This window comes from Podarcis cretensis (genome assembly GCF_951804945.1).
Source record: "Podarcis cretensis genome assembly, chromosome: 13".
NCBI lineage: Eukaryota > Metazoa > Chordata > Lepidosauria > Squamata > Lacertidae > Podarcis > Podarcis cretensis.
This window is the reverse complement of record NC_137182.1, coordinates 27,445,711-27,468,916: the sequence shown is the minus strand read 5'-3', so window position 1 is coordinate 27,468,916 and position 23,206 is coordinate 27,445,711. Positions and strand designations below refer to the sequence as shown.

At 47.1% G+C, this 23,206-nt stretch overlaps 1 protein-coding gene across 3 annotated transcripts in view; it reads left to right on the top strand.

Annotated features, from left to right (window-relative positions):
• RARA (retinoic acid receptor alpha) overlaps nucleotides 1–23,206 on the top strand; it is a 193,194-nt gene that overhangs the window by 154,258 nt on the left and 15,730 nt on the right. For all 3 annotated transcript variants that reach the window (XM_079948811.1, XM_079948810.1, XM_079948812.1), the window contains 2 exons: nucleotides 18,655–18,803; nucleotides 21,514–21,655. In XM_079948811.1, the coding sequence (XP_079804937.1) occupies nucleotides 18,655–18,803; nucleotides 21,514–21,655 (291 nt within the window). The remainder of the gene's footprint in view (nucleotides 1–18,654; nucleotides 18,804–21,513; nucleotides 21,656–23,206) is intronic.

The following is a 23,206-nucleotide window of genomic DNA, read 5'->3' as shown; positions in this document are numbered from 1 at the left end:
GAGAAGAGGAAGAGATCTTTATTGAATAACCGCAGCCACCTCCCATAACTTTTCACAGTATCCCTTATGTTAAAAAGGAATCAGTGGCTGAATGGCCAGCAGTCATAGGAAAACCTGACGCCTCACACGTGTGAATCCTGGGTATTAGGAATCCTGGGTATTGTAGTAGGGCTCTAATTGAAAGATTAATCCACAAAGGCTTCTGTTGATTGATTGGTAGGGGGGCACTTTTGATCTATGAAAGCAAATTTTAATGGGGCTGTGAATAAAGGGCACCCTTTGGATGCTGTTTTGGGTCTGCTGTGTGCCTGTAATAGGGAAGGGAGAAATATTAAAGGCAGCTCTCCCTTGTGTAACAGTGGGTGGCCACTTCTGTTGAATCGCAAGCTCTCCCACACTCCCTCCATTATCTTACAAAGGAACCTCCATTCATGCTTTTTTTGGTCCTATGCAACTGCACTTAATTAATGGATCTAATCGATTCATTTATAAAGTGGCACATTATTAATAAGCTAATGTAATTCCTTGTCATCGGTTGACAGCCTCTTCTCTGACATTTCAGAAAACTTTCGGCATGCCCTTGGAGAAGCAGATTTGTTTCTCCCAGCCGCAATTGTATCGTGAGCTCCTATTTTCCTCTGCCAAACGTTGAAGTGTGTGCAAATACAACACTTGAGGAGCACTGGCAGAGCAGAGGCCTCGAGCCTTTGAGGAAAGAAAGCGTCGCAACCCTGTTGAACGCCTTGGAAAAACAGTCCTAAAAACCAACAAGTACATGCTAAGTCTACAAGCGAGAGCTTTGCCCTGTAAAAGCACTTCATTGCCTTTACTTTTTCTTTTTTCTTTTTTTTTAAAAAGCTCCTCCCATCTCCCACCAATTTTTATATTTCATTCCTCAGTGTGAGGTGGTGGCCAAACAACTGTGGGGAAGAATCCCTGTTGACTCACTTTGTCAAACAAAGGTGTGCTCTATAAACACAAAGGTAAAATGCCCTATTTGAGGCCTCCTGGGATCCTTTGTGGAGAGTGTGTGAGAGGTGGGGGGGAGAGTCACCTCCTCCCTGGTTTCGGCCTGAGCTTTGCCTGAGCTTTGCCCTCCCGAAATCAAGGGAAGTAGAGACTTGGGAGCTAGGGGTGGACATCTGACTTCAGAGCAGGTATGCAAGAAAACAAAAGGCAGAGCTGGGAAACTCTATTTCTGTTATTCCCTAGTATACAGCATTTAAGCTCCTGGAAGAATAAATGCGTTTAGAAACTTAGGAACCTACCGAGTCAGATGATTTCAGGCAAGCAACTTTTCCAGCCCTGTCTTTTGCAAGGAAAGCATGTTCTGTACATCTGGGTTAAAACACTTCTTCTTCCCTTCCATTTTCACCTGGGGATGCTTGGTACCAGTGCTGTAACTAGTCGTTTCTAGGGCAGGTCCACATCAAAACTTTAAAGCACATCAAACACACCTTGACTTCCCTTCTCTCCCCCCCCCCCACTCCCGAAATCTGGGAGCTCAAGTTTCCTCCTAACAGAGCTACAATTCACAGTAACCTGAACAAATTATAGTTCCCAGGATTCTTTGGAAGAAGTCATGTGCTTTAAAGGGGCATTGCATGTCATGGCACCTGGACTGTTTAAGAATAGATTTGCCCAGTGCTCTTGAGCAGGAACAAAAACTTGCCAGCCCTTGCTGTCCAGTGATAGTGTACTTTCTTTCCCCATACCAGTGGTGGAATGCGATGAACTAGGTAAGGCTGCTGACCTAGGGCCAGTAAGGAGCTATATGACAGGGCCACTCTGGTCTGGTTTGCCAATAACACTTAAGTCTTGGTTTGTTTAACAAAACACAGGTGAACCCGGATGTGCAAACAAATGGTGGCTTACTTCCCCAAAGTTTAATTTGTTTTCCATCTTCTCTTGCCTCCTGCCTTTGCAGTTTGATGAGCGTCTGGGGTGGGGTGGCCAAACAAACCGTAGCTAAGGAAGGGTGCTGGGTTCATAAGTAACACCAAGCCATAGGTTCATAAGCCAAGGTTCATAAACTAACAACAAACCATGGCTTCATACTGTGGCTTGTTGACAGCAAGCAAGCCACAGTTATGTGCAAACCTTTCCCAACAGCTTGATGTTAAGCCATGGTTTTCGTCTACCACCTAGGACACATGCTTATTCCCATGGTAAAAAAGAAAGGATTATACAGTTCACTAGTTTACTCATACGTTTTATTTATTCTATTTATATCCTGCCTTTCTCAGTTGGTAGAGCATGAGGCGCCTTAATCTCAGGGTTGTGGGTTTGAGCCCCACATCAGGCAAAAAGATTCCTGCATTGCAAGGGGTTGGACTAGATCAGTGTTTCCCAGCCTTGGGCCTCCAGCTTTTTTTGAACTACAGTTCCCATAATCCCTGACCTTTGGTCTTGCTAGCTAGGGATGATGGGAGTTGTAGTCCAAAAACAGCTGGAGGCCCAAGGTTGGGAAACACTGGACTAGATGACCCTCATGGTCCCTTCCAACTCTGCAGTTCTGTGATTCCTTCAAGGAGCTTAGAAGTGCCATGCATAATTCTCCCCAATGAGCTTCATGGATAAGTGGGCATATGAGCCCAGGTCTCCCCAGTCCTAGTCCGACACTCTTGGCAATTACAGAATGCTCTTGGTATATTACATGTTTTGCAGCCCTGCCTAGATTGTACCTGGGGCAGGTGCCCTTAAAGTCTCCCCTTCATCGCATTATTGCTCTTTCTCAGCGGGTGGATTTTGCTTCATGACAACAAGGATCTGTGACATCTTTTATTCCTCAGGCTTTTTAGTGTCCCCACACCCCATATAAAAGCACATTGAAAATGAAGCTGTTAAAAAAGTAATAATCAGCCGCATAGGTTTACCTGTGGCCAACGAAAGCTGATTCAAGCAGGGAAAGATTTTAAAGGTTTCCAGAGGGGCAACTGCGATTTTATCTTGCAGCAAAAGCAAACCAAGAGCTTTAGGGGGCTGCAAAACGTATAATGGCATAAGCTTTCATCATATGAGGTGTGCCTGAATCCATGACATTATACAAAAGGTGGTCTTTAAGGTGCCACAAGACTCTGGTTGTTCTTAAAAGGGGTTTGGGAGTCAGTGTTTCTCCATAGGGTGACCAGGTTACAGAATTGTAGGGCAGGGGTGGGGGCGATTGAGGACCTCTTTCCGTATGCCCTTTTTGTCCGAATATGCTGTGAAAATGTATTAATTCAGAGGATGTTCTCAGCAGATCTGAGAGCAGATATTGAGTTAGGAAATGCTGTCATATTATTGCTTTGACTTCTCTTCAACGTGTCACCATTGAAGTTGAAGCTTGCATAGAACTTGGCTCATTTTGTTGTTCACTTCTGTTTATTGCACAAGGAGGAATCCAGGTGAGCTGGTTTTAATCTTGGAGGGCTGTTGTGATGTGACTTTAAAAAAAAAAAACCCAAAACTTTATTGCAAGTATAACAGAAGGAAAAAAGAAAGAAGCAACGTTAGCTCACATAAACAGTAAAGAAAAATCCATCAATCCTAATTTGAACATGTATATTAATATAGGCAGTCGGTATGTCCAAATGGATATCCAAACAAGATTGATTACAATATATTTGTAGAAAGGGCAGTAATGGATGGGGGTTGCTTATCCTTCCAGCCTTGCAATACAAGTCTTTCTGCACACATAAGGGCTCTCAGGATTAACTTTAGTTGTTTGCCCCCACATTAGAGGAATATAATTTAAATGTTTGTGAACATCAGCAAACACCAAGGATTTTTCCATAGCAAAAAATAACGTGAACAGCAGTTTCTGACTCAGAAGAAGACACTTCAGGTCCTCCCTACATCATATGCCTCAAAGAGGCACGATTACCATTACATCACCAGCATCTGTCTGAACCAGCCAGTTTCTTCCTGTGAGTCCCCAGAATTTAGGGTTTCTCCACACTTCTGCTTGTGCCGTGGCTGAGAAAGTATGTGTCTGAGTAGTTTTCTGCTTGATCCACACTTTCTAAGCATGGATCCATGCAGTTTTCCCCTCGCCCCCACTGCTTTCCGAGGGAGGACCCACTCTTTAGCAACAGATCGGAACAAACGCCAATCCAGAGGGAAAACCCGAATTGCTGTTTGCTCCAATTGAGCGCTAAAGCTGGGAGAAGAGGGAGTGTGCACAAGCCCATTGTGTGTGAAGGATTTTGCTTTAAAAGAGAGGGTCTTGACTGGCAAGTGTGTAGGCATTTGTGTTTTCTATCTACGCAGTTGACACTTTGCTCAGTCTGTTATAGCAAGGCATGCAGGTAAATATCAAGATGCACAGGCTGGGTTTTGATTGGGGGAGCGGGTATTGGCGGTTGAGAAGGAAAGGGACATGGTGCTTGCGCTCATAGTTTGTATTTGCTTAGAGGAAAGGGGATGGTTGAGTCTCCATTGACCCCACTTGACATCCATTGCTCCCCTACTTAAATATCTAGCTTCCGTAAACTTGTGTCAGTCTTTTAAGGTGCCACCATTTTTGTTACAAGCTAGTTGTACCACTGCCCCTCTGGAACGCTTTGTCCAGATTTGGGGTGTGTAAAAGAAGATGCGCTTTGTGGATTTGCTTGTGGGGGGGCACCCTTGTGTAGGAAATTTGCTTGATTGTGCCAACTTGAGTCAGCTCTATGTGTGTGTGTTAGTCTGTGGGTATCAAGCTGGAGAGAGGGGTTTTTTTTATGTCCTATATTTTTATTTATCCATGTGGGCATTATTATTTATTAAATTTGTTTACCACCCTATGCCCATCGATATTGGGGCAGTTCACAACATAAAACACAGAATACATTCAAAAAATAAAAACAAAGACAACTCAATAACCCCCCCCCCCTTTCCACACTACATTTTAAAGGGCATCGGGTTGTAGATTTGTGGAGTATGCATGCGCGTGCACACATATGTATTGGATGGTCGTGCATCGTTCCAAGTCAGTTTTCCCCAAAATGTATCAGCAGATGGATCAGAGAAACACACCATAAAACAAACTTTATATGCAAGAGAACCTACAGTTATCAAAAAATTACATTCCACAGTGCTGGTAACAGAGTAGGCATGTTATTTTGTTAATGTTTTTGTGGAATATGTGTTTTTCTGTGACATGCTTACCTGTCTGGTGGGGCTAAGGCTGCAGTCCTAAGCACAGATGGTAGGAAATCAGGTACCATGAGCTCTGGAGTGCCGACTCCCAAATACTCAGAAGAACATAGGAAGCTGCCTTATACAGTGGTACCTCTGGTTGCGAACAGGATCTGTTCCAGAGGCCCATTCACAACGTGAAAAGCTGAAGCGCCATATCTGCACAGGTGCGCGGTGCGATTTGGCACTTGTGCGCATGCGCGAAGCTACTGGGCATGCACAAGCAGCGAAACCCAGAAGTAACCCTTTCCGGTACTTCCAGGTCGCCGCGGGACGCAACCTGAAAAAAAGGTAACGTGAAGCAAACGTAACATGAGGTATGACTGTACTGAATCAGACCACTGATCCATACCAGAGGTACGGCAGGGAATTTTTCCTAGTCCTATGCTGGGGACTGAACCAGGCACCTTCTGCATTCAAAGAATTACACTCAACAGTGCTGGTAATGGCCCTTCCCCAAATCATGCTTAGGATTAGGCTGTAAATATAAATTGGGTTAGGATATGGCATACTGTACCGTGGGACAGATTACATAATGTCCACACTGTGTATATGAAATAGGCAGGTGTGTGTCAATAAGGCACACGATCCTGAATGTTGGATACGTTTGTAGTGTGCACATGTGATAGAGGAGTCATCTGCCCTTTTTTTTTGTCCAACTATATACACTTACTTCTAGTCTTCATGTGAGATTACAAACAAGCCGCCATTTAAGCCAAGGACCATGAAAAGCCTGAAATTCAAAACACGCTCCAGTTCTGACCAATTCCCCTTAAACAAATGTTTTAGATATTTACTTACTATTGGATAATCTGACAGTGACCAATGTTTCACCACCCCCTATTCTAATGAAGTATTTTACTGTTTTTCCAATATTTTGTAATTGGGGATTTAGAGAATGGAAGAGAAAATTAAGTCTCAAACGTGATACATTACGTTTCTTTCTGAAAACAGATAAAAAACTAGTATTACCCAACAAACCAATAGAATATGTTGGGAACATTAACAGGCTTTTGAACACCATTGGCAAAACCCATGCCTCGCAAATGGAAGGTGTCGGATTTATTCCCTGGCATCTCCCTGAAAGAATCAGGAAGGAGGAAAGAGACAGCGCTGGGTTAGAGAGACAACTAGTCTGACCTGGAACAAAGCACACAGGTGTTAGATTTTCTGAGGGGTGTTTTAATGGAGATATCTTAGTACATTCTTGTGATAAACTATCTTGAGCTTGGTCTAAAAAGGTGGGGAATTAAAATATTTAAGAGTACAACCACTGTGAAATTATCATGTGGGAGTCCTGTTGAAATTTAACAAGGGATGCATTAGAGAAGGTTTTGCTGGAATGTGACATAAGTAAAAACGATGGGCTTCACTCCGTACATCACAGGCACCATCCCAGTGCAAGGAAGGGATAGCTCAGAGGTGGCCACAGCAGAGCCTAATTTTTCCCTCCTTGGTATATGCATGTGGGCAGTCAGCATGCCAGGTCAATTCTGGAAAGGGAGCACTTTCTGCTCCATCAAGAAACATGAGCTCCGACATGGGAGGTGTCCCCAAGCCTCTCATTCCCACACAATCTTTGTTTGCACAGTGGGTGGAAGAGCAAAACACAGCTCTGGTATGCTCTCTGGATTCTTCCATGTGCAAGTACTGTGCTCCTTGTGGACTAGATCACTAAACCAGGTAGAGGGCCTTCTCAGTAGTGGTACCCGCCCTGTGGAACACCCTCACATCAGATGTCAAACTGGTAAATAACTATATGACCTTTAGAAGGCAGCCCTGTACAGGGAAGTTTTTAATGGTTGATGTTTTATTGGGTATTATTATTATTGTTTGTTTGTTTGTTTGTTTGTTTGTTTGTAGCCCACCCATCTTACTGGGTTGCCTCAGCCACTCTAGGCGGCTTCCAACATATATGAAAACATAATAAAACATTAAACCAGGCATCCCCAAACTTGGCCCTCCAGCTGTTTTGGGACTACAACTCCTATCATCCCTGACCACTGGTCCTGTTAGCTAGGGATGATGGGAGTTGCAGTCCTAAAACAGCTAGAGGGCTGAGTTTGGGGATGCATGCATTAAACCTTCAAAAGCTTCCCTATACAGGGCTGCCTCTAGATATCTTCTAAAGGTTATATAGTTACTCATCTACTTGACATCTGATGGGAGGGCGTTCCACAGAGTGGGCACCACTACCAAAAAAGGCCCTCTGCCTGCTTCCCTGTATTTTGTTGGGAGCTGCCCAGAGTGGCTGGGGCATCCCAGTCAGATGGGGTAGCATATAAATAATAAAATCATCATCATCATTATCATTAATATTACTGCGTCAGATTCATTCTGTTAAAAATCTTGCAGAATCCTACCACTCTCCTATAGCACATGAAACCAAATGCAACTTTTCTTCAAAAAGAATTGTACAGTCATACCTCGGGTTACAGACGCTTGAGGTTGTGTTTTTTCAGGTTGCGGACCGCCAAAACCCGGAAGTACCGGAACGGGTTATTTCTGGGTTTCGGCGGTCGCGCATGCGCAGAAGCACAAAATCGCGCTTTGCACATGCACAGATGCATGAATTGCAACCTGCGAGTGTGCAGATGCACTGCTGCGTGTTGCGAACATGCATCCAACACGGATCACGTTCGCAACCCGAGTGTCCACTGTACTGGATATTTCTGTAGTGAAAGTGCGTTGTAATATTATTTTGTGTGTATGCATATGCTGGAGCAGATTGGGGTGTGTGTTTGTTCTCTTTTTCTGTGAGGTGTGTGCTACAAAGCCATATGCGTATGTGGTTCAGATCTGTACCAGAGTATGGGTGAGACTAGTCGTTCCTGCATTATCGGGCCTTTCTGGCCCAGAGAGATAATAGGTCCTGCCAGATCCGCACCCCCCCCCCCGCACTCCCCTTGACTCCTCTGCCATGACCCACCCCCCTCCTCTAGCGTGTCCATTGTCGAGTGCCATGGCCCTCTCTGGCCCCACAATGGCTGCCTTTGTGCGGCTGGTAGCTTGCCTCTTTTGTCAAGTGCCCTTTTTAATGCCTCGCTTTCCCTCCTCTTGGCCTCCAGGCAGCTCTGCTGATTACCTCCACCTCCCTCATCACAGTCTAGTCCCGGCTGTTTTCCAGGGTGCAAGTCAGGGAGATCACGTCCCCACCGTCCGTCCATCTGGGGAGAGGGAGGAATGTCCCTCCATTACGTTCCAGAGTTGTCCTCCTTTACACAGTGCATAATTAACTGGCAGAATGATGTGGTGTCCACTGGCTTAAAGTGGCTTTTTCCGAGAGGATTAGAGAGCGAGAGACATTCATGGAGGGTACAAATCTATCACGGGCTGTTGCAGTCAGGGTTCTGCTCCGGCAGAAACTTTCTGAGCTGTTCTTCATCTGCCCCAGCTTCTCCTTCCCTACGTTTTGTGTCTTGGCCTGGCTTACAAATACAAACTCTGCATTGAGGAAATGGGAAAAGCAGCTGCAGCTAAACTGCAGTTCTTTGTTTCCCGGAAGACCTATAATATAGTCAGGACGGATCCAGGAAGCTGTGTGTTGTCTCCTTTGAATGCTGGTTCGGCTGGATTTTTGAAACCACAGCTGATGGGGAGCTGATCTTTTTACGCTTCCAATGGAGGGTGGCCAGGTGAAAATGGAGTAGGAGTCCTGCACCTTTTGTGGTTGTGTCAGCCCATTGTCCTGCCCCCAAACTCACCTCTAAGGCAAGTTTATTTTGTGAGGGATGGGTGGGGAGAGCATTGTCTCTATCTGTTGGCACATTCTGGAAGCCCAGCCTAAGTTTTTACAGTGGTGCGGAATATCTAAGCTTTTAAAAAATTCAAAAGCCATTTTGGACCGTGTTCTCCCAAGGGAGTTGTGGGCACTGCTTAATTTAGAGCAGAGCTGCTCTAAAAGGAAGTCCTGGCCCTTAACTCTTTAAGGAGATGGGATCAGACTTCAGAGGTGAGGAGAGGGCATTTCATACATGCACAGAAGCACTCTTTTATTAGCTCGTACCTAAAAAAGGGCCAGGGACTAGGATGGGAGCAGGTACTGCTAAATAAATATGGCTGAACGAAGAGGGGTGGGGCTGTGCAGGTTCAAGATAAATAGGGCCTGCAAGAAATTGCTTCCACTTGACCCGCGGCTCCTGCCCACTGCAGTATGCTGGAAAAGATGGGGGAAACCTTTCTGACCCTAAAATAGTGGCCCTGCACACATGGTAACAGCTCTCTCTTTTTTTGCAGTGTGGCCTGGGGAATTGTGACAGGTTTTCTTGCAAACATTTCCCCCCCGCAAAAAGAAAATATTCTGCTGGCTAAATTGGGAGGGGTTGCTGGGGGCTGTGACAGGGGGAAGGGGGGCAGCAGTGCTCCCCATCTTTTGAGAGAGATTCCAGAAGCCCTGACCTCCCCTCCGCACCTGCAGTTTTCACCAAAGAATACGACCTCTGTTTGCTGCCTTTGGGTGGGAGGTGGGCACCCTTGGCTCTGGCCCAGCAAGGGCATGTCGGAGAGCAGTTAATTTGCGCCTCCGTGGGCATAATTGGGTGACCCGACAGCCGTCCTGTTGGCAAGGGGAACAGTCATCTCGTTGTTCTAGCTACTGGCTTTCCCTTTTGTCTTTGCCCCAGGCGATGGGGGGCTGGGAACAATCCATTGTGAACTGTACATTCCCTGTTCTGGTGCCTCGGCCTGCTTTGCAGGAGGTGTCCCACCCCCCTCACAAACCCTTATGGCAACTGCCCCATTTTGACGAATAAGGGATTCAGGACAAGCCGGGTGACTGGGGGCAAAATATCTTGACAGTGAAGGACGTCAAAACTTTCTACGAAAGCCTGAAATGAACTGAAACTTTATAGTAGGCCATGAGATGATGGTCAGCTTGCATAGCAAAAGGGAGTTGCTAGGAATGAGAGTGTCTCTTTCATGAAACTCTTGCGGGACTTGGGACCATTCTGTAGAACAGGAGAGTGATGAGGTAAAAGCATATTATTTATTTGCATTTATTTCCCACCTTTTCCTCCAAGGTGGCTTACATGGGTCGTTGTCGTCCCTCATTTAATCCCCACAACAACCCTGTGAGGTAGGTTAGGCTGACAGGCAGTGACTGGGCCAAGTGACTGTCACTCATGGCTGAGTGGGGATGTGAACCCCACTCTCCCAGGCTCTGGTCCAACACACTAACCACTATACCGCACTGTCTTTTATACAGAGGCGAATAATCATGCATTCCTGTAGAAGGGACATGACAGCTTGCAGGGGGTTTTTTTATTGTTTTGAATAAATATATATTATCCCATTTTTTAAAAAAGCTGCAGGAAAAAACAAAACTTGGCAGTGTTTAAAAGTGTTTCACGATTATCTTGGTAGCACCGGCGCAGGATGTGTGGCAGAACTGCAGATGTTATAAAGCAAGGGTGGGGAAGCTTATTCAAGGCAACAGATGTGACTCCTCTATCTTTGTACAGGAGACTACATTCCTGTCAGGCAAGAGGCATTATTATCACAGGTCAAGGAGATGTTTCAGCCCAAGGACAGGATGGAGAAGCAAAGAGGGCCTCATTCAGACCCCTGCTTTGAAGAAGTGTAGCTTGTTTCCAAGGCAATGTCTAAAATCCCTGGTAGAGGACAAGGATCCTGAGATCACATTAAGGGTAGCCAAATTCTGTGCGATTGCCATAAAACTTAGGGAACAAGCTGTGCTACCATAATGATTAAGGTTTTAGATGATAATTTTAGGTTATATGTTAGTGACTAAGTTTTAATTTATATATTTTTAAACTGTTGCTATATCTGTATTTAAACTGTTGCTATATCTGTATGGGACGCGGGTGGCGCTGTGGGTAAAACCTCAGCGCCTAGGACTTGCCGATGCGCTCCCGTCGTTCAGTCCCAGCGCCTGCCAACCTAGCAGTTCGAAAGCACCCCCGGGTGCAAGTAGATAAATAGGGACCGCTTACCAGCAGGAAGGTAAACGGCGTTTCCGTGTGCTGCGCTGGCTCGCCAGATGCAGCTTGTCACGCTGGCCACGTGACCCGGAAGTGTCTGCGGACAGCGCTGGCTCCCGGCCTCTAGAGTGAGATGAGCGCACAACCCTAGAGTCTGTCAAGACTGGCCCGTACGGGCAGAGGTACCTTTACCTTTACCTTTATATCTGTATTGTACCTGTTATACCTACAGTGGTGCCTCGCAAGACGAAAAGAATCCGTTCCGCGATTCTCTTCGTCTAGCGGTTTTTTCGTATTGCGAAGCAAGCCCATTGACGGATTAGCGCTATTAGCGGCTTAGCGGATCAGCTGATAAGCGGCTTAACGGCTTAGAAAAAGGGGGGGGGAGGAAAAAAAACCCGCAGGAACTCGCAAGACATCTTCGTCTTGCGAAGCAAGCCCATAGGGAAATTCGTTTTGCGAAGCGCCTCCAAAACGGAAAACCCTTTTGTCTAGCGGGTTTTCCGTCTTGCGAGGCGTTCGTCTTGCGGGGCACCACTGTAATTGCAAATTCAAATGTATACCTAACGTGTTTTATGACTTCCTTGATATTGTATGTGGGCTGGAACTGGTCTGTGACCAAAATAATAAAATTTGTTCGTTCTGGTTCATGGGGTCATGGAGAGTCGAACACGACTAAGACGACTAAACAACAACAAAAGCTTTTAAAATTACATGTGTATATATATATGTTCAAGTAGGGGACATTCCTGGCGATTTCAGATAGTAGCCTTCCAGACCCTGGATGGACCTTTTAACCCCATGTGTGCATCTGGGAGCCCACTTCTTAATTTGTCATAGTGTGTGCTGGTGGTGGTGCTGCTGTTGTGGCCAGGCCCAGTTGTGGGTCTCAACCCACCAGTTGAGGGCCAGTGGTCTAGGATGCAAAAAGCAGCACGGGGACCTCTAAATGTCGTTGGGACTCCCAACTCCTAACAACCCCACCACCACCATTGGCCATCCTGGGAGTTGGAGTCCATATTGGCTGCATAAGAGACCACTGAGGGCAGGCCGTGCTTAAACTTGTTTAAATGTAGAAGCGTCGTGTGCTGGGAGACATCAGTAGGTGTCATGGCCGAACAGGAAATCGGAGGCAAGCAGGGCGCCACCACTGACTTTTCTAAGCAGAACAAAGAGGTCTAATAATGCTAAAGGTCGGAAATGGTTGATGTCTGAATAGGGCTATACGGAATAAATCTGAACCGTTGCCATCCTTGAATCATAAGAGTTGGGTCATCTAGTCCAGCCCCCTGCAATGCAGGAAGGTGCCTTACGGGGGATCGAACCTGCAACCTTGGCATTATCAGCACCACACTGAGCTATCTTAAGTCCTGACAGTTAATACCTCGGAATGCAGTCACTGTGTGTTTCCTTCAGATTTCCTGGTTTGTTCTCCAGGTATAAGGGAGCTGGGTAGCCGGAATTTTGTGTTTGTGTGAGAAAGAAAATTAATAGGGCTCTCAGAGCTTAAATGTTCCCCTTCCACTGTATCTTCCTAGACTCGGCTCTATTTTTCCATAGCCAGAAACATGGCATAGCCGCCTTTGCTCCAAAATGTTCTGCTTTTCCCTTCTTCTTAAGACTCCATTGGCCTCCGAAAAGAGCCCTCCCTCTCCTCACGACAAACCAGCTCCCTTGCCCAATGTCAGAAAAAGGCCCCAAACCCCTGCTTCCAACTGAATGCTAATTTATACCTTCAGGCATATTCATGTGGTAAATATCTTTTCCTGGACGGTACCACTTCAGAATGAAGATGAGGTAATTGCATCCTAAAGAAAACAAACAAAACTAGAAACCTCACATGTACAAAATAAGCATGAAAGGGGAAGTAAATATGTTTCAGCTTGCCCTGTTCCCTGATGCGCTGCCTTTCTGTGTGCAGGGAGTGAGCGTTCTAATATACCCCACACACTCTCACACACTTCCTCCTGAAGTTGTACAGTCCAGGAAAAGCTTGATGATTTGATTCTGCTAAATGTATTACTTGGCCCTCGTTAGAATCCCGTCTTGGCTTCCTGCCTGGTTCCTTGTTTTACTCATGAGCCCAACCCAACAGACTCTGTGCAGATTTGAGGAAACAACCCAGGAGTCCAGGTTACACTAGCTATAATGACAATTGTGATAAATGAGCAATTTTGACTCAGGGCTTTGTCTCAGACCTGTTTTCTGCTCAGCAGTGGAACAAATGAAATAACAAAGGGTGTTTCTGAGCATCTGTAGAGTGCCCCTCTCTCATCACTGGCTTAACCACAACCTGTCCCCTATGTATCTGGGATTATGAATACAGTCATACCTCAGGTTACAGACACTTCGGGTTCGGCGCAGTTTCAGGTGGCACACCGCGCCAAACCCGGAAGTACCGGAACGGGTTACTTCCGGGTTTCGGCACATGCGCAGATGCGTTAAACCGTGCTTTGCGCATGGGCAGAAGCGCCGAATTGCACCCACGTTTGCGCAGATGCGTCGCTGCGAGTTGCGAACGTGCTTCCCGCACAGATCACGTTCGCAACCCCAGCGTCCACTGTAAAGGGCTTCCAGGAGAGACAGTCTCTCCCTTTTCCAATTCAGCACTGGCTCCAACCTGCTGGGCTCTCAACCTTTCTCAGAATTAGGAATAGAATCCAGCATCTTAGTTGCTCAGATAGCCATGTGCCTCTGTGTCTCCCCTGTGGTTGGCTTTGGGCCACACTAGGGTGTGTGTGTGTGCGCGCACGCGCATGTTGGGGTAGGGATGGGAGGGGGAATCGGCCTTGTGAGACCTTGCATTTGGGGCCATCAGGGTGAGGACGTCATGGGCCGTGAGTTGGTGCAAAGTCCTCAGGGTGCATTCCCCAGCTGTGAGCCTCTTCCTGCGCAGAGGCCCCACTCAAACGAAACCCCTTTCATGTCTAATCTCCTGGCATGCGCCAGCCCTTTTGTTTGGCAGGCCACATCCTGGCTCTATTCCCTGCAAGGTTTGTGTGTGTTTTTGTGTGTATGGGGCTTTTCATTTTTTATTTTTTAAAAAGTAGTTAAGAAGGGGGGGAGCTAATCAAACCCATCCTTGGGGGACTGGCCTGGAGGCCTTTCCCATCTGAAGGCCTGCTCACCCTGCACAGGGCCAGGCCTTTTAATATCCTGTCTGACTGGTTTACTCCGGACTCCGGCTTGAAGAAAAACATCGGCAGACATCCTACAGGAAAGGGGCTGTGGGTGTGCAGCCAAGCGCCTTAACCTTTTCATGCCTGGGGGAGCGGAAAACGCATCACACATGTGCAGGCTGTGTTTCTTTTCATTGCTGCCCTTGTTTTGCGACTGTGCCCATGCAGGTCCGCGCATTTGCACGGCCACAGCTTCGCGTCTGTTTTTATTGACAGGCTGCTCAGACCCATCTTGCCTTTTGATAACTGTGGCAAAAAAAGAAAAGAAAAGAACCCAGCATTTGGTTCCCAGTCTTCCCTCTGCTCTACTCTTCTCTAAATCATAGCCCCTTCTCCCCTCTGGAGAAGGACAGCTGGTCTTGACCCCATGTCTTGCACATGCCACCACACCCCCTCTGGTGAGCTGTCTTGAATCCAGGAGTCGTGGGAACCAAAACATTTGAACAAGTTTGTGCCAGGGTGGAGGTGAGATCAGTAAACGTGTGTGTGTGTGCGCGCGCGTGTGCGCGCGCACACACACACACACACACACACACACACAGCATTTCATGGGACTGAAGCCTAGAAGCTTGGAGGGAGGTTTCCCTCTTGAGTCCACCTCTCTGCTAGGTCAGAGTTTCCTTAAAAGATTCCATGTGTCTCCATTTTGTGGCACACAAGTTGAACAGATCGGATGGGGGTGCATCTCGGGGCCTGCCGTCATGTTACGCTGGGTTACAGTTAGTTTTTATGCTGCTTTCCAGCCAGGACAGCCCCAAGGCTGCACATGCAAGTTAAAAGCGCAAAATAAAACAATAAAACACCAATTAACAAACAAGACTTATCGAGAGAGGGGGGAAAAACAATAGTAAGTCCTGATAGCATCTTAGAGAAACAGAAGCAGGATGAAATCAGGGGCCTCGCGCAATGAACACAAGTTGTCCTCGTAAAACTCCAGATGGTAAGATGGCCTTCAACATCCATTGGGAGGAGTGGAGGGAAGAGTCTGTAAACAGACCTTCCAAGGGAAGGAGGTTCCACAGCCTAGGAGCCACCATGGAGAAGGCTCATCGTCCTTTGTACAATGGCAGGTCATGGAGCAAAAAACCCTGCAAATATCTCAATGGTCTAGCAACCTCCTTTGGAAACAAGAAGTCCTTCTGATACCATAGATGCAAGTTGCTTTGGAATTTAAAACAAACTGGAGCCAGAGTAGTTCAAAAAATAGAAAAGCAATGGCTTCCACGTGGTGGACCCCAGGAAAAAGCACTCGGCACCAGTTGTAGTTTCCAGACATACTTCCATGTAGAGCTTACTAGTCTAACCTTAGATGTGACCAAAGCATGAGTGATAGTGGCTGTCTTTTTCAGGAAGGGCTGTGATGTTGGTTTGTTTTGGGGTTGTTTTTTTAATTGAGGCATTTTTATCCCACCTTCACTCCCATAAACTTAGGGCATGTTTACATTAGACTGGGAGAGAAGGCAGGGCGGGGGGGGGGGGAGGGGAGAGAGAGAGAGAGAATCTGACTGTCCTGTCACTCAGGAAGCTTCATGACTAAGTAGAGATTTGAGTCCCAGGTCCAGTGCTCTAACTACTACTAGGGGTCAGCAAACTTTTTCAGCAGGGGGCCAGTCCACTGTCCCTCAGACCTTGTGGGGGGCCGGAACTATAATTTGGAAAAAAAATATAAACGAATTCCTGTGCTCCTCAAATAACCCAGAGATGCATTTTAAATAAAAAGACACATTCTACTCATGTAAAAACACGCTGATTCCCGGACCGTCCACGGGCCGGATTTAGAAGGCGATTGGGCCGGATCCGGCCCCTGGGCCTTAGTTTGCCTACCCATGCACTACACCAGCCTGGCCCACCTGCCCGAGCAAAAGTACTTCCGGCTACAGCCACCGCTTGAGCATCCAGGAGCACAGGATAATCCCAAAACCATGTGCCAGACTCTTGAGAAGGAGGATAAGATAAGATAATACTTTATTCGGCTATAAGCCCACAAGGTAAAACAAATCAATAGATAAAATAGCATTTTACAGTCTCAAATATCAACTAAAATATTTCAACGCATAATCTCTTTCACATTATTTACAATCTCTAGATGTACCGTGTTATGGCCTTGAAGATCAAGATGGTGCATAGAATTTACTGGATTTTTAATAGTCATGCAGCATTCCATGAAATCTTTTATATGAAAGAACTGAAATCAGGAATCTAGCAACCTGTAATGTTCTATAAGAGTCAATGTCCTGGAGTAGATAAGCTAGATGTAATTCAGGTGGTTTAGCAGCAATTTCCAGAATGATTGAACTCAGGATCCTTGATCGGGGAACAATGTATAAGGGGCAATTAAACAAGATATGGGGACGCAGGTGGCGCTGTGGGTTAAAGCCTCAGCGCCTAGGGCTTGCCGATCGAAAGGTCGGCGGTTCGAATCCCTGCGGCGGGGTGCGCTCCCGCTGCTCGGTCCCAGCGCCTGCCAACCTAGCAGTTCGAAAGCACCTCCGGGTGCAAGTAGATAAATAGGGACCGCTTACCAGCGGGAAGGTAAACGGCGTTTCCGTGTGCGGCTCTGGCTCGCCAGAGCAGCGATGTCACGCTGGCCACATGACCCGGAAGTGTCTCCGGACAGCGCTGGCCCCTGGCCTCTTAAGTGAGATGGGCGCACAACCCCAGAGTCTGTCAAGACTGGCCCGTACGGGCAGGGGTACCTTTACCTTTACCTTAAACAAGATATGATAGAGGGATTCTATTGATTTGTTATCACATGCGCATAAAACAGAGGTTTTACCGTTAGAAAATCTATTGCTCAGAACATTTGAGGGGAACACATTAAATCTGGCTCTAACAAATGCGAATCTATGCGACGCAGCCGATAAAGTAGACAGATATCGAGGTATCTGGGACATAGATGTAATGCCCTGATTTATCAGGGAACATGTACCTCCACCTGTAGTAAGATTTTGTTGCAAATCTACCAGATTGTTTTATCATCCTCCTTCCTGAAAGCAAACCCCTTTCCTTCCAGATCCAGGAATCCAGTAGCGTCAAGTCACGACTGCACTGCCTCCCTTTCCCCTTCCCCACCACCCCGCCCTGTTCTGTTGAGCTGCTGTGCCAAGCATGTAAAGCTCCTGGGATTGGCTGTTTCTGGCTCAATCCCACATCTTATTTCTCTGCCCTGAAAATGTCAAATCGCATATCGCTGCGGTGCCATCCCACCCTTGCGGAGAGCATGCTGGAGGCGGCTTCCAAAGCTTCCAGGCCTTCGGGCATCCCTGTTTGGGGTTACTCTTCCCTACTGGGCTGTCCTGTTCCCACTTCTCAGTGTTTCTCGGCGAGGGTATCTTACGTAAAGGCTTTACGGTTGCAGAATCTGCCTGCTAAAATATGAGCAGCTGAGCAGCATCCCTCCAGGACAGAGTGCTGGGGCAGCTCAGGCTCCAATCCTGCTGTTGAAACCACAGAATGGTTTTCCCAGGAGGCCAGCTGACATTTGTACAGTGGTGCCTCAGGTTAAGAACTTTATTCATTCCGGAGGTCTGTTCTTAACCTGAAACTGTTCTTAACCTGAAGCATCACTTTAGCTAATGGGGCCTCCCACTGCCACCGTGCCGCCACAGCACGATTTCTGTTCTCATCCTGAAGCGAAGTTCTTAACCTGAGGTACTATTTCTGGGTTAGCGAAGTCTGTAACATGAAGCGTCTGTAACCTGAAGCGTATGTAACCCGAGGTACCACTGTACTGGGATTTGCCTCTGATTAGCAGCTGTTGCATGATCTGCGGGGGGCCCACTCCACCCCAGATTTCTAAGTTCAGTCAAGACAAAACCCCAAATTCAGTGCAAAGGATACGAATTGATGACCAAACAGCAATTGTTTTAGAATGTAATCTTCTTCACATCCTGCGTTAGTATCCCTGCAGAGAATTTGGAAGGTTTTTCCCCCCTTTTTCTTTAGGGCAGTTAATAGTAGGCAGAACCAAGTAAGTTATTTTTGTGCGCAAATGTCTCAAGAGCACATGTCCTTGCTCCTTGTCTTGCGTCTATTTCCCATCACGGATCAAATGTGTGAATGAACCATGTCACAGATCAAACACCACGGTTACAGCTTTCATTTCTCCTCACATCACCTTACATGCAATGTTTTTTCCGTTGAAACGGTTCACACATTCAGCTCCAGCCAAGCATTCAGTCCTCAAACATAGGGAAGAGAAGTGATGTATGAACACAAGGCCCATAAGTGGCATTATGAAAGTGAATTAGTCGGGTGATTTCATCATGTAGGTTCCAGGCAGACTCCCCACCCCTCACCCCAAATGCAGCCTCTTCTGTTTGCCTATTTAGGCCCTGAGAAGCTCACCTGATTTCTCTTTCTCTCTTTTTCTGCAGCCATTGAAACGCAGAGTACCAGCTCGGAAGAGATTGTGCCCAGCCCCCCTTCACCGCCCCCACTGCCCCGAATCTACAAGCCCTGCTTTGTGTGCCAGGATAAGTCTTCTGGCTATCACTATGGGGTCAGCGCCTGTGAAGGATGCAAGGTGAGAACGGAAAGGGCAGCTGGGAAAGGAGGAGACCTACTCTGCAGGGGAAAGACATGGGGGGTGGGGGTGGGATGCCAATTGGTTGGGTGTGCGAGTTTCAGTACATTTTTTTAGCTGCCGAGACAGACCACAGGCAATTACAAAAGAGGAGCCATGAACATGGAACTCTTGAGAGAGGTACTGTAATGTAGTGGGGACGATAAAAAGTGAAGCACACCACGCTTTCACTCCTTCTGGCTGGCATGTTTTCCCCTGCACACAGGCCTTGTTGCTAGGCCCCATTGAAAGTCACACAAACACCCTGTTTCCCTGTTGCTACCACCTGCTCCCCAGCTATTAGGGCCGGTACTGCGATGCCATGTCCCATAATAATCTGAGGCCACTAAGTTTAGGTTTTTAGGGGGACAGAGCAGTGTTCACGCAGAGCTTAGAAGCCAATTTCTCAACTCTTCCATGCTAAGAGGAATTATTATCACTATCGTTGTCATTGCTAATATTATTATTGTTAGAATTTATTACCCGCCCCTCAACCTAAGGTCCCAGGGTGGCTTACAATTTTAAAAGCCTCATTGATATTAAAGCACAATATTAAAAATAGTGCAAGGCAACTTAAAATTACAAAAAAAAAACAACAAGCTGAGTCCTGAAAATAATACAGAAGTATCAAGAGGCATGTCTTCAGCAGTGGAGATTTCTGGGCACCAGGTTGACAACCACAGTTTTAAAACCTCTGCCTTATTCCATAGTTAAGGCCATTTCCACTGTGTGCATTTTTCCTTCTTGCAGACTGAGACAAGCTAATTGTTGTAAGACCAAGCAACAGTCCAGCAATGTAGTTGAGGTTATAGGATTGTAGTGTTGGAAGGGATCCCCAGGGTCATCTAGTCCAAACCCCCCCCCCCCCGGCAAATAGATAATTCCATCGTTGTGCCTGTAGGGTTGCCGTATTTTGAAGAGAGAGGGGGAAAAAAGAGGACACACTTGTCGACTTCTACTTTTAACGATGGATTGCTAGGATGACTTTCAGTTTACAAACCCATGAAAAAGAGGACATGTCCTGGAAAAAGGACCCTAATTATCGATAGTTCTGGTTCTTCTTGAAAGATGAGGATAGCTGGTGTGGGCACAAGGGTATGTTTTAGTGTACTCACAAGAGTTGTGTTCACTCTTCTTTTTCAAAATTCCTGTTTATTCCTCTGTCTTTCTGCTAAGAGGATGAGCTCCAGTTGCTCTACCTGTGCACGCACACACATGCCCTCACTTGCACCGGGCTTGGCAGTGTGACCCTGTAGGACTGGCAGAGATCAGCCTGAGCGGGCAGACGCTGTGCTATGTGCTCAGTCCCCAGCAGCAAATCCCTTCCCTCTGGCTCATTAACACGAGGCCCTTTGTGCCTCTGGTAGCCTGGAAGAAAGCCCTTTCTCCTTCCCCGCCAGGAGTCTCCTAATCTCATTAGAGGGACGTGGCAATGTTGTCTTCGCTCCCCTCTGCCATTGAGTAGCCGGGCCTCTGCCACGGCCACCCCCAAAGCAATGGGCCTCAACTTCTGACTGCGTGCCTGTCCCAGCTGGTTGCAGGGTTGGCCCTTTTTTGGGGGGTTTAGCACTTAAGAGAGCTGCTGACATTTGGTTCTCTTGAGAATGTGCAACATCGGGCTGTTTATATTCTGAACCCCAGTGTAGTTTCAGAGAGGAGGCGGTAATGCTGAGAGTCTCGGGTTTCTAGCCCTCATGTGTAGAACAATGTTTGCCCTTCCCTCTTACTCTTCTGTCATTACTAAAGGCCTACATTCTCTGAAGCCCCGACTTATTGTAACATCAAATATATTCAATTTGCTTAACTCTGAGAGTGTAAATCAGGCTTCCTGGATTTCTTTGACGTAGGGGCAGCAGTAGTGTGAGCATAGGCAAAACCTTTTTCGGTAAGGCCCATCCCTTTGGATGTAGTTGCATAAAATAGACACCAGAAGGCTTAGTTTGGTCAGAATCAAGTATACACTTCCAGAGTCAATGCTGAATACATTACTTCTGGTATATGAGCCACCATTAGCTTCTAGTCTAGAGGAAAGTGAAAATATGTGTCCTGGGCTTTTTAGACTTGTCAACCCATGTGCTATCTGAAACCAAAGGGGCATATTGGTTGCCTGATGTGAAATATATTGGCATTATCTTCAGCTCTCCTACCCCTCTACAGTGCCCTGGGCAGCTCTTAACATTCTGACAGCAGAAAAGGAAGAGCCTGTGGGGCTCTCTAGAGGATGTTGGGACTGCAAGTCCCATCAGCCCCAGCCAGTGGTCAAGGATGATGGGAGTTGTAGTCAGCGGCATCTGAGGGGGCAGGGCTGCAGGTTTCCAACCCCTGCTGTAGTACTTTTTTTTTATCATGCGCATTGTTTATTTATTTACTCACTCGAAAGGATTTATACCCTGCTCTTAAGCCAGGACAGCTTGCTCCCAGAGCGTCCTTACAAATCAATAAGAATAACACAGCCCCTTCCTTCAGGCTTATGATATAAAAAGACAGGACATAGAAGCAGGGTGGTGGTGGGGAAGGACACACACACCCACACCCACACACCCCATCTGGTCTCACACGGCAGCAACATTGGCAGAGCCCACTCCAGTTGGGGGGCTGAAAGTGAGGGAAGGAAGGGTCTGCCTTGGTCTCATGCCTTGCTTTCCCCCTCTTCTCCCCCCCCCCCTTACAGGGCTTTTTCCGCCGCAGCATCCAGAAGAACATGGTGTACACCTGTCACCGCGACAAGAACTGCATCATCAACAAAGTGACGCGGAACCGCTGTCAATACTGCCGCCTGCAGAAGTGCTTCGAAGTTGGCATGTCCAAGGAGTGTAAGTGGGGGAAGAAGGGAAGCTGTTATGCATCCTCTTAAAGCAGTGGCGGCCAAACTTGGCCTGCCAGCTGGTTTTAGACTACAATTCCCATCATCCCTGACCACTGGTCCTGTTAGCTAGGGATGCTGGGAGCTGTAGTCCAAAAACAGCTGGAGGGCCAGGTTTGCCCACCACTGTCTTAAAGTAACAGGTCCTCACCCCCACCCCGAATGCCTTTCCACATTCGAAACTCACAGGGGCCATTGAGCAAAGTCAATGATCCTGATTCGAATCTCCACAAAGGCTGTTGGCCGCCCTTGTTGGCCAGTCCACAAGCTGTGTCTCCCTTAAGAACAGCAGAGCATTTTCAAATTCAAAACAGAGTGCCGCAGAGAGTCCCCTGTGATACGGACTTTGAAAGGTGAGGGCTAAAGTAGTCCTGGAAAGACTTTGGAGGAAGAAGAGAAAAGAGAAGACCTGATATGGAACAGAGAATGTAACTGGGGCCATTGGCATATTCACTTGCAGTGGAAGAGCAAAAAGAAAAGAAAAAGGTAAGGGAGATGAGAGAGGCAAGAGATGTTCATTTCTGAAAGTCAGATTTCTAGTTCTCAGGATTACGGAGGTACGTTTCCAAGTTTGTGGTTGTGTTGGCGAAAACTTCTAGGGTTTAGCAAAGAGAGGGTTGTACCCAGTGCTAGTTGTACTCAGAGGAGACTCAATCAAAATTGGTGACTCCAAGTTAGTCATGTCCCTTAACTTTAAGGGGCCTGTTCTGAGCAGGGTTTGCTTTGGCTGCAACCCAGAATGTCTGGGCCGTGCATGATCGCTAGGCCTTCCTTGAGGTTTCAAGTTATGGTTATGGCTTCCCTGCCAATGCGCTCTCTACTTCCCACTCGGCTGTATCTTTCCTCCCGCACAACATCTCTTGTGGAAATAATAATAATGCAGTGTTTGCATTTTAAAAATAAATCAATCATCAAATTGACCAATGCAAATATAGGATGTTGCAGTTGTGTGGATATGTAGGACATTACGTCCAGTTTCACATGTTTTTGGGGGAAAGGGGAAGGGTTCCCCATTCTTGCTGGTTCTTGGAGGGGGGAGCTCACCATGACTGCCCTCTCCCTCCTCCAGCCTCCCCCAAAACAGCTGCCATTGAGATGGAGGGATTTTTCCAGCTTTCACCCCAAAGAGATGGTGCGTGGAGCTCGCCCCTCTGCTTTGTGCTAATTTTGAGGGTGTTTCCCCGGCAACCGGTGATTGATGATGTCAGAGATAAATGACGCAGACAGGGCCCTCCTGGCGTCTGCAGTGCCTAGTTGTCATGGCTCCCGACTGTAATGGGGGCGGGGGCGGAGGGAACCCCACTTCGCCATGACAACTCCAAGGGTGAGATTAATAAACCCTTGGGGTGGGGAAATAGCAGATTGATCCAGTCGAAAGGGAGGGCTGGATGGGTGGGGAATCGGTGGTTGATCTGGGACATTGGCGGTCCTGCCCTCCCCAACCCCTTTTGCCTTTTAGGTGAGAAACAGGATAATGAAGAAATAGGGCAATCAGGAAGGT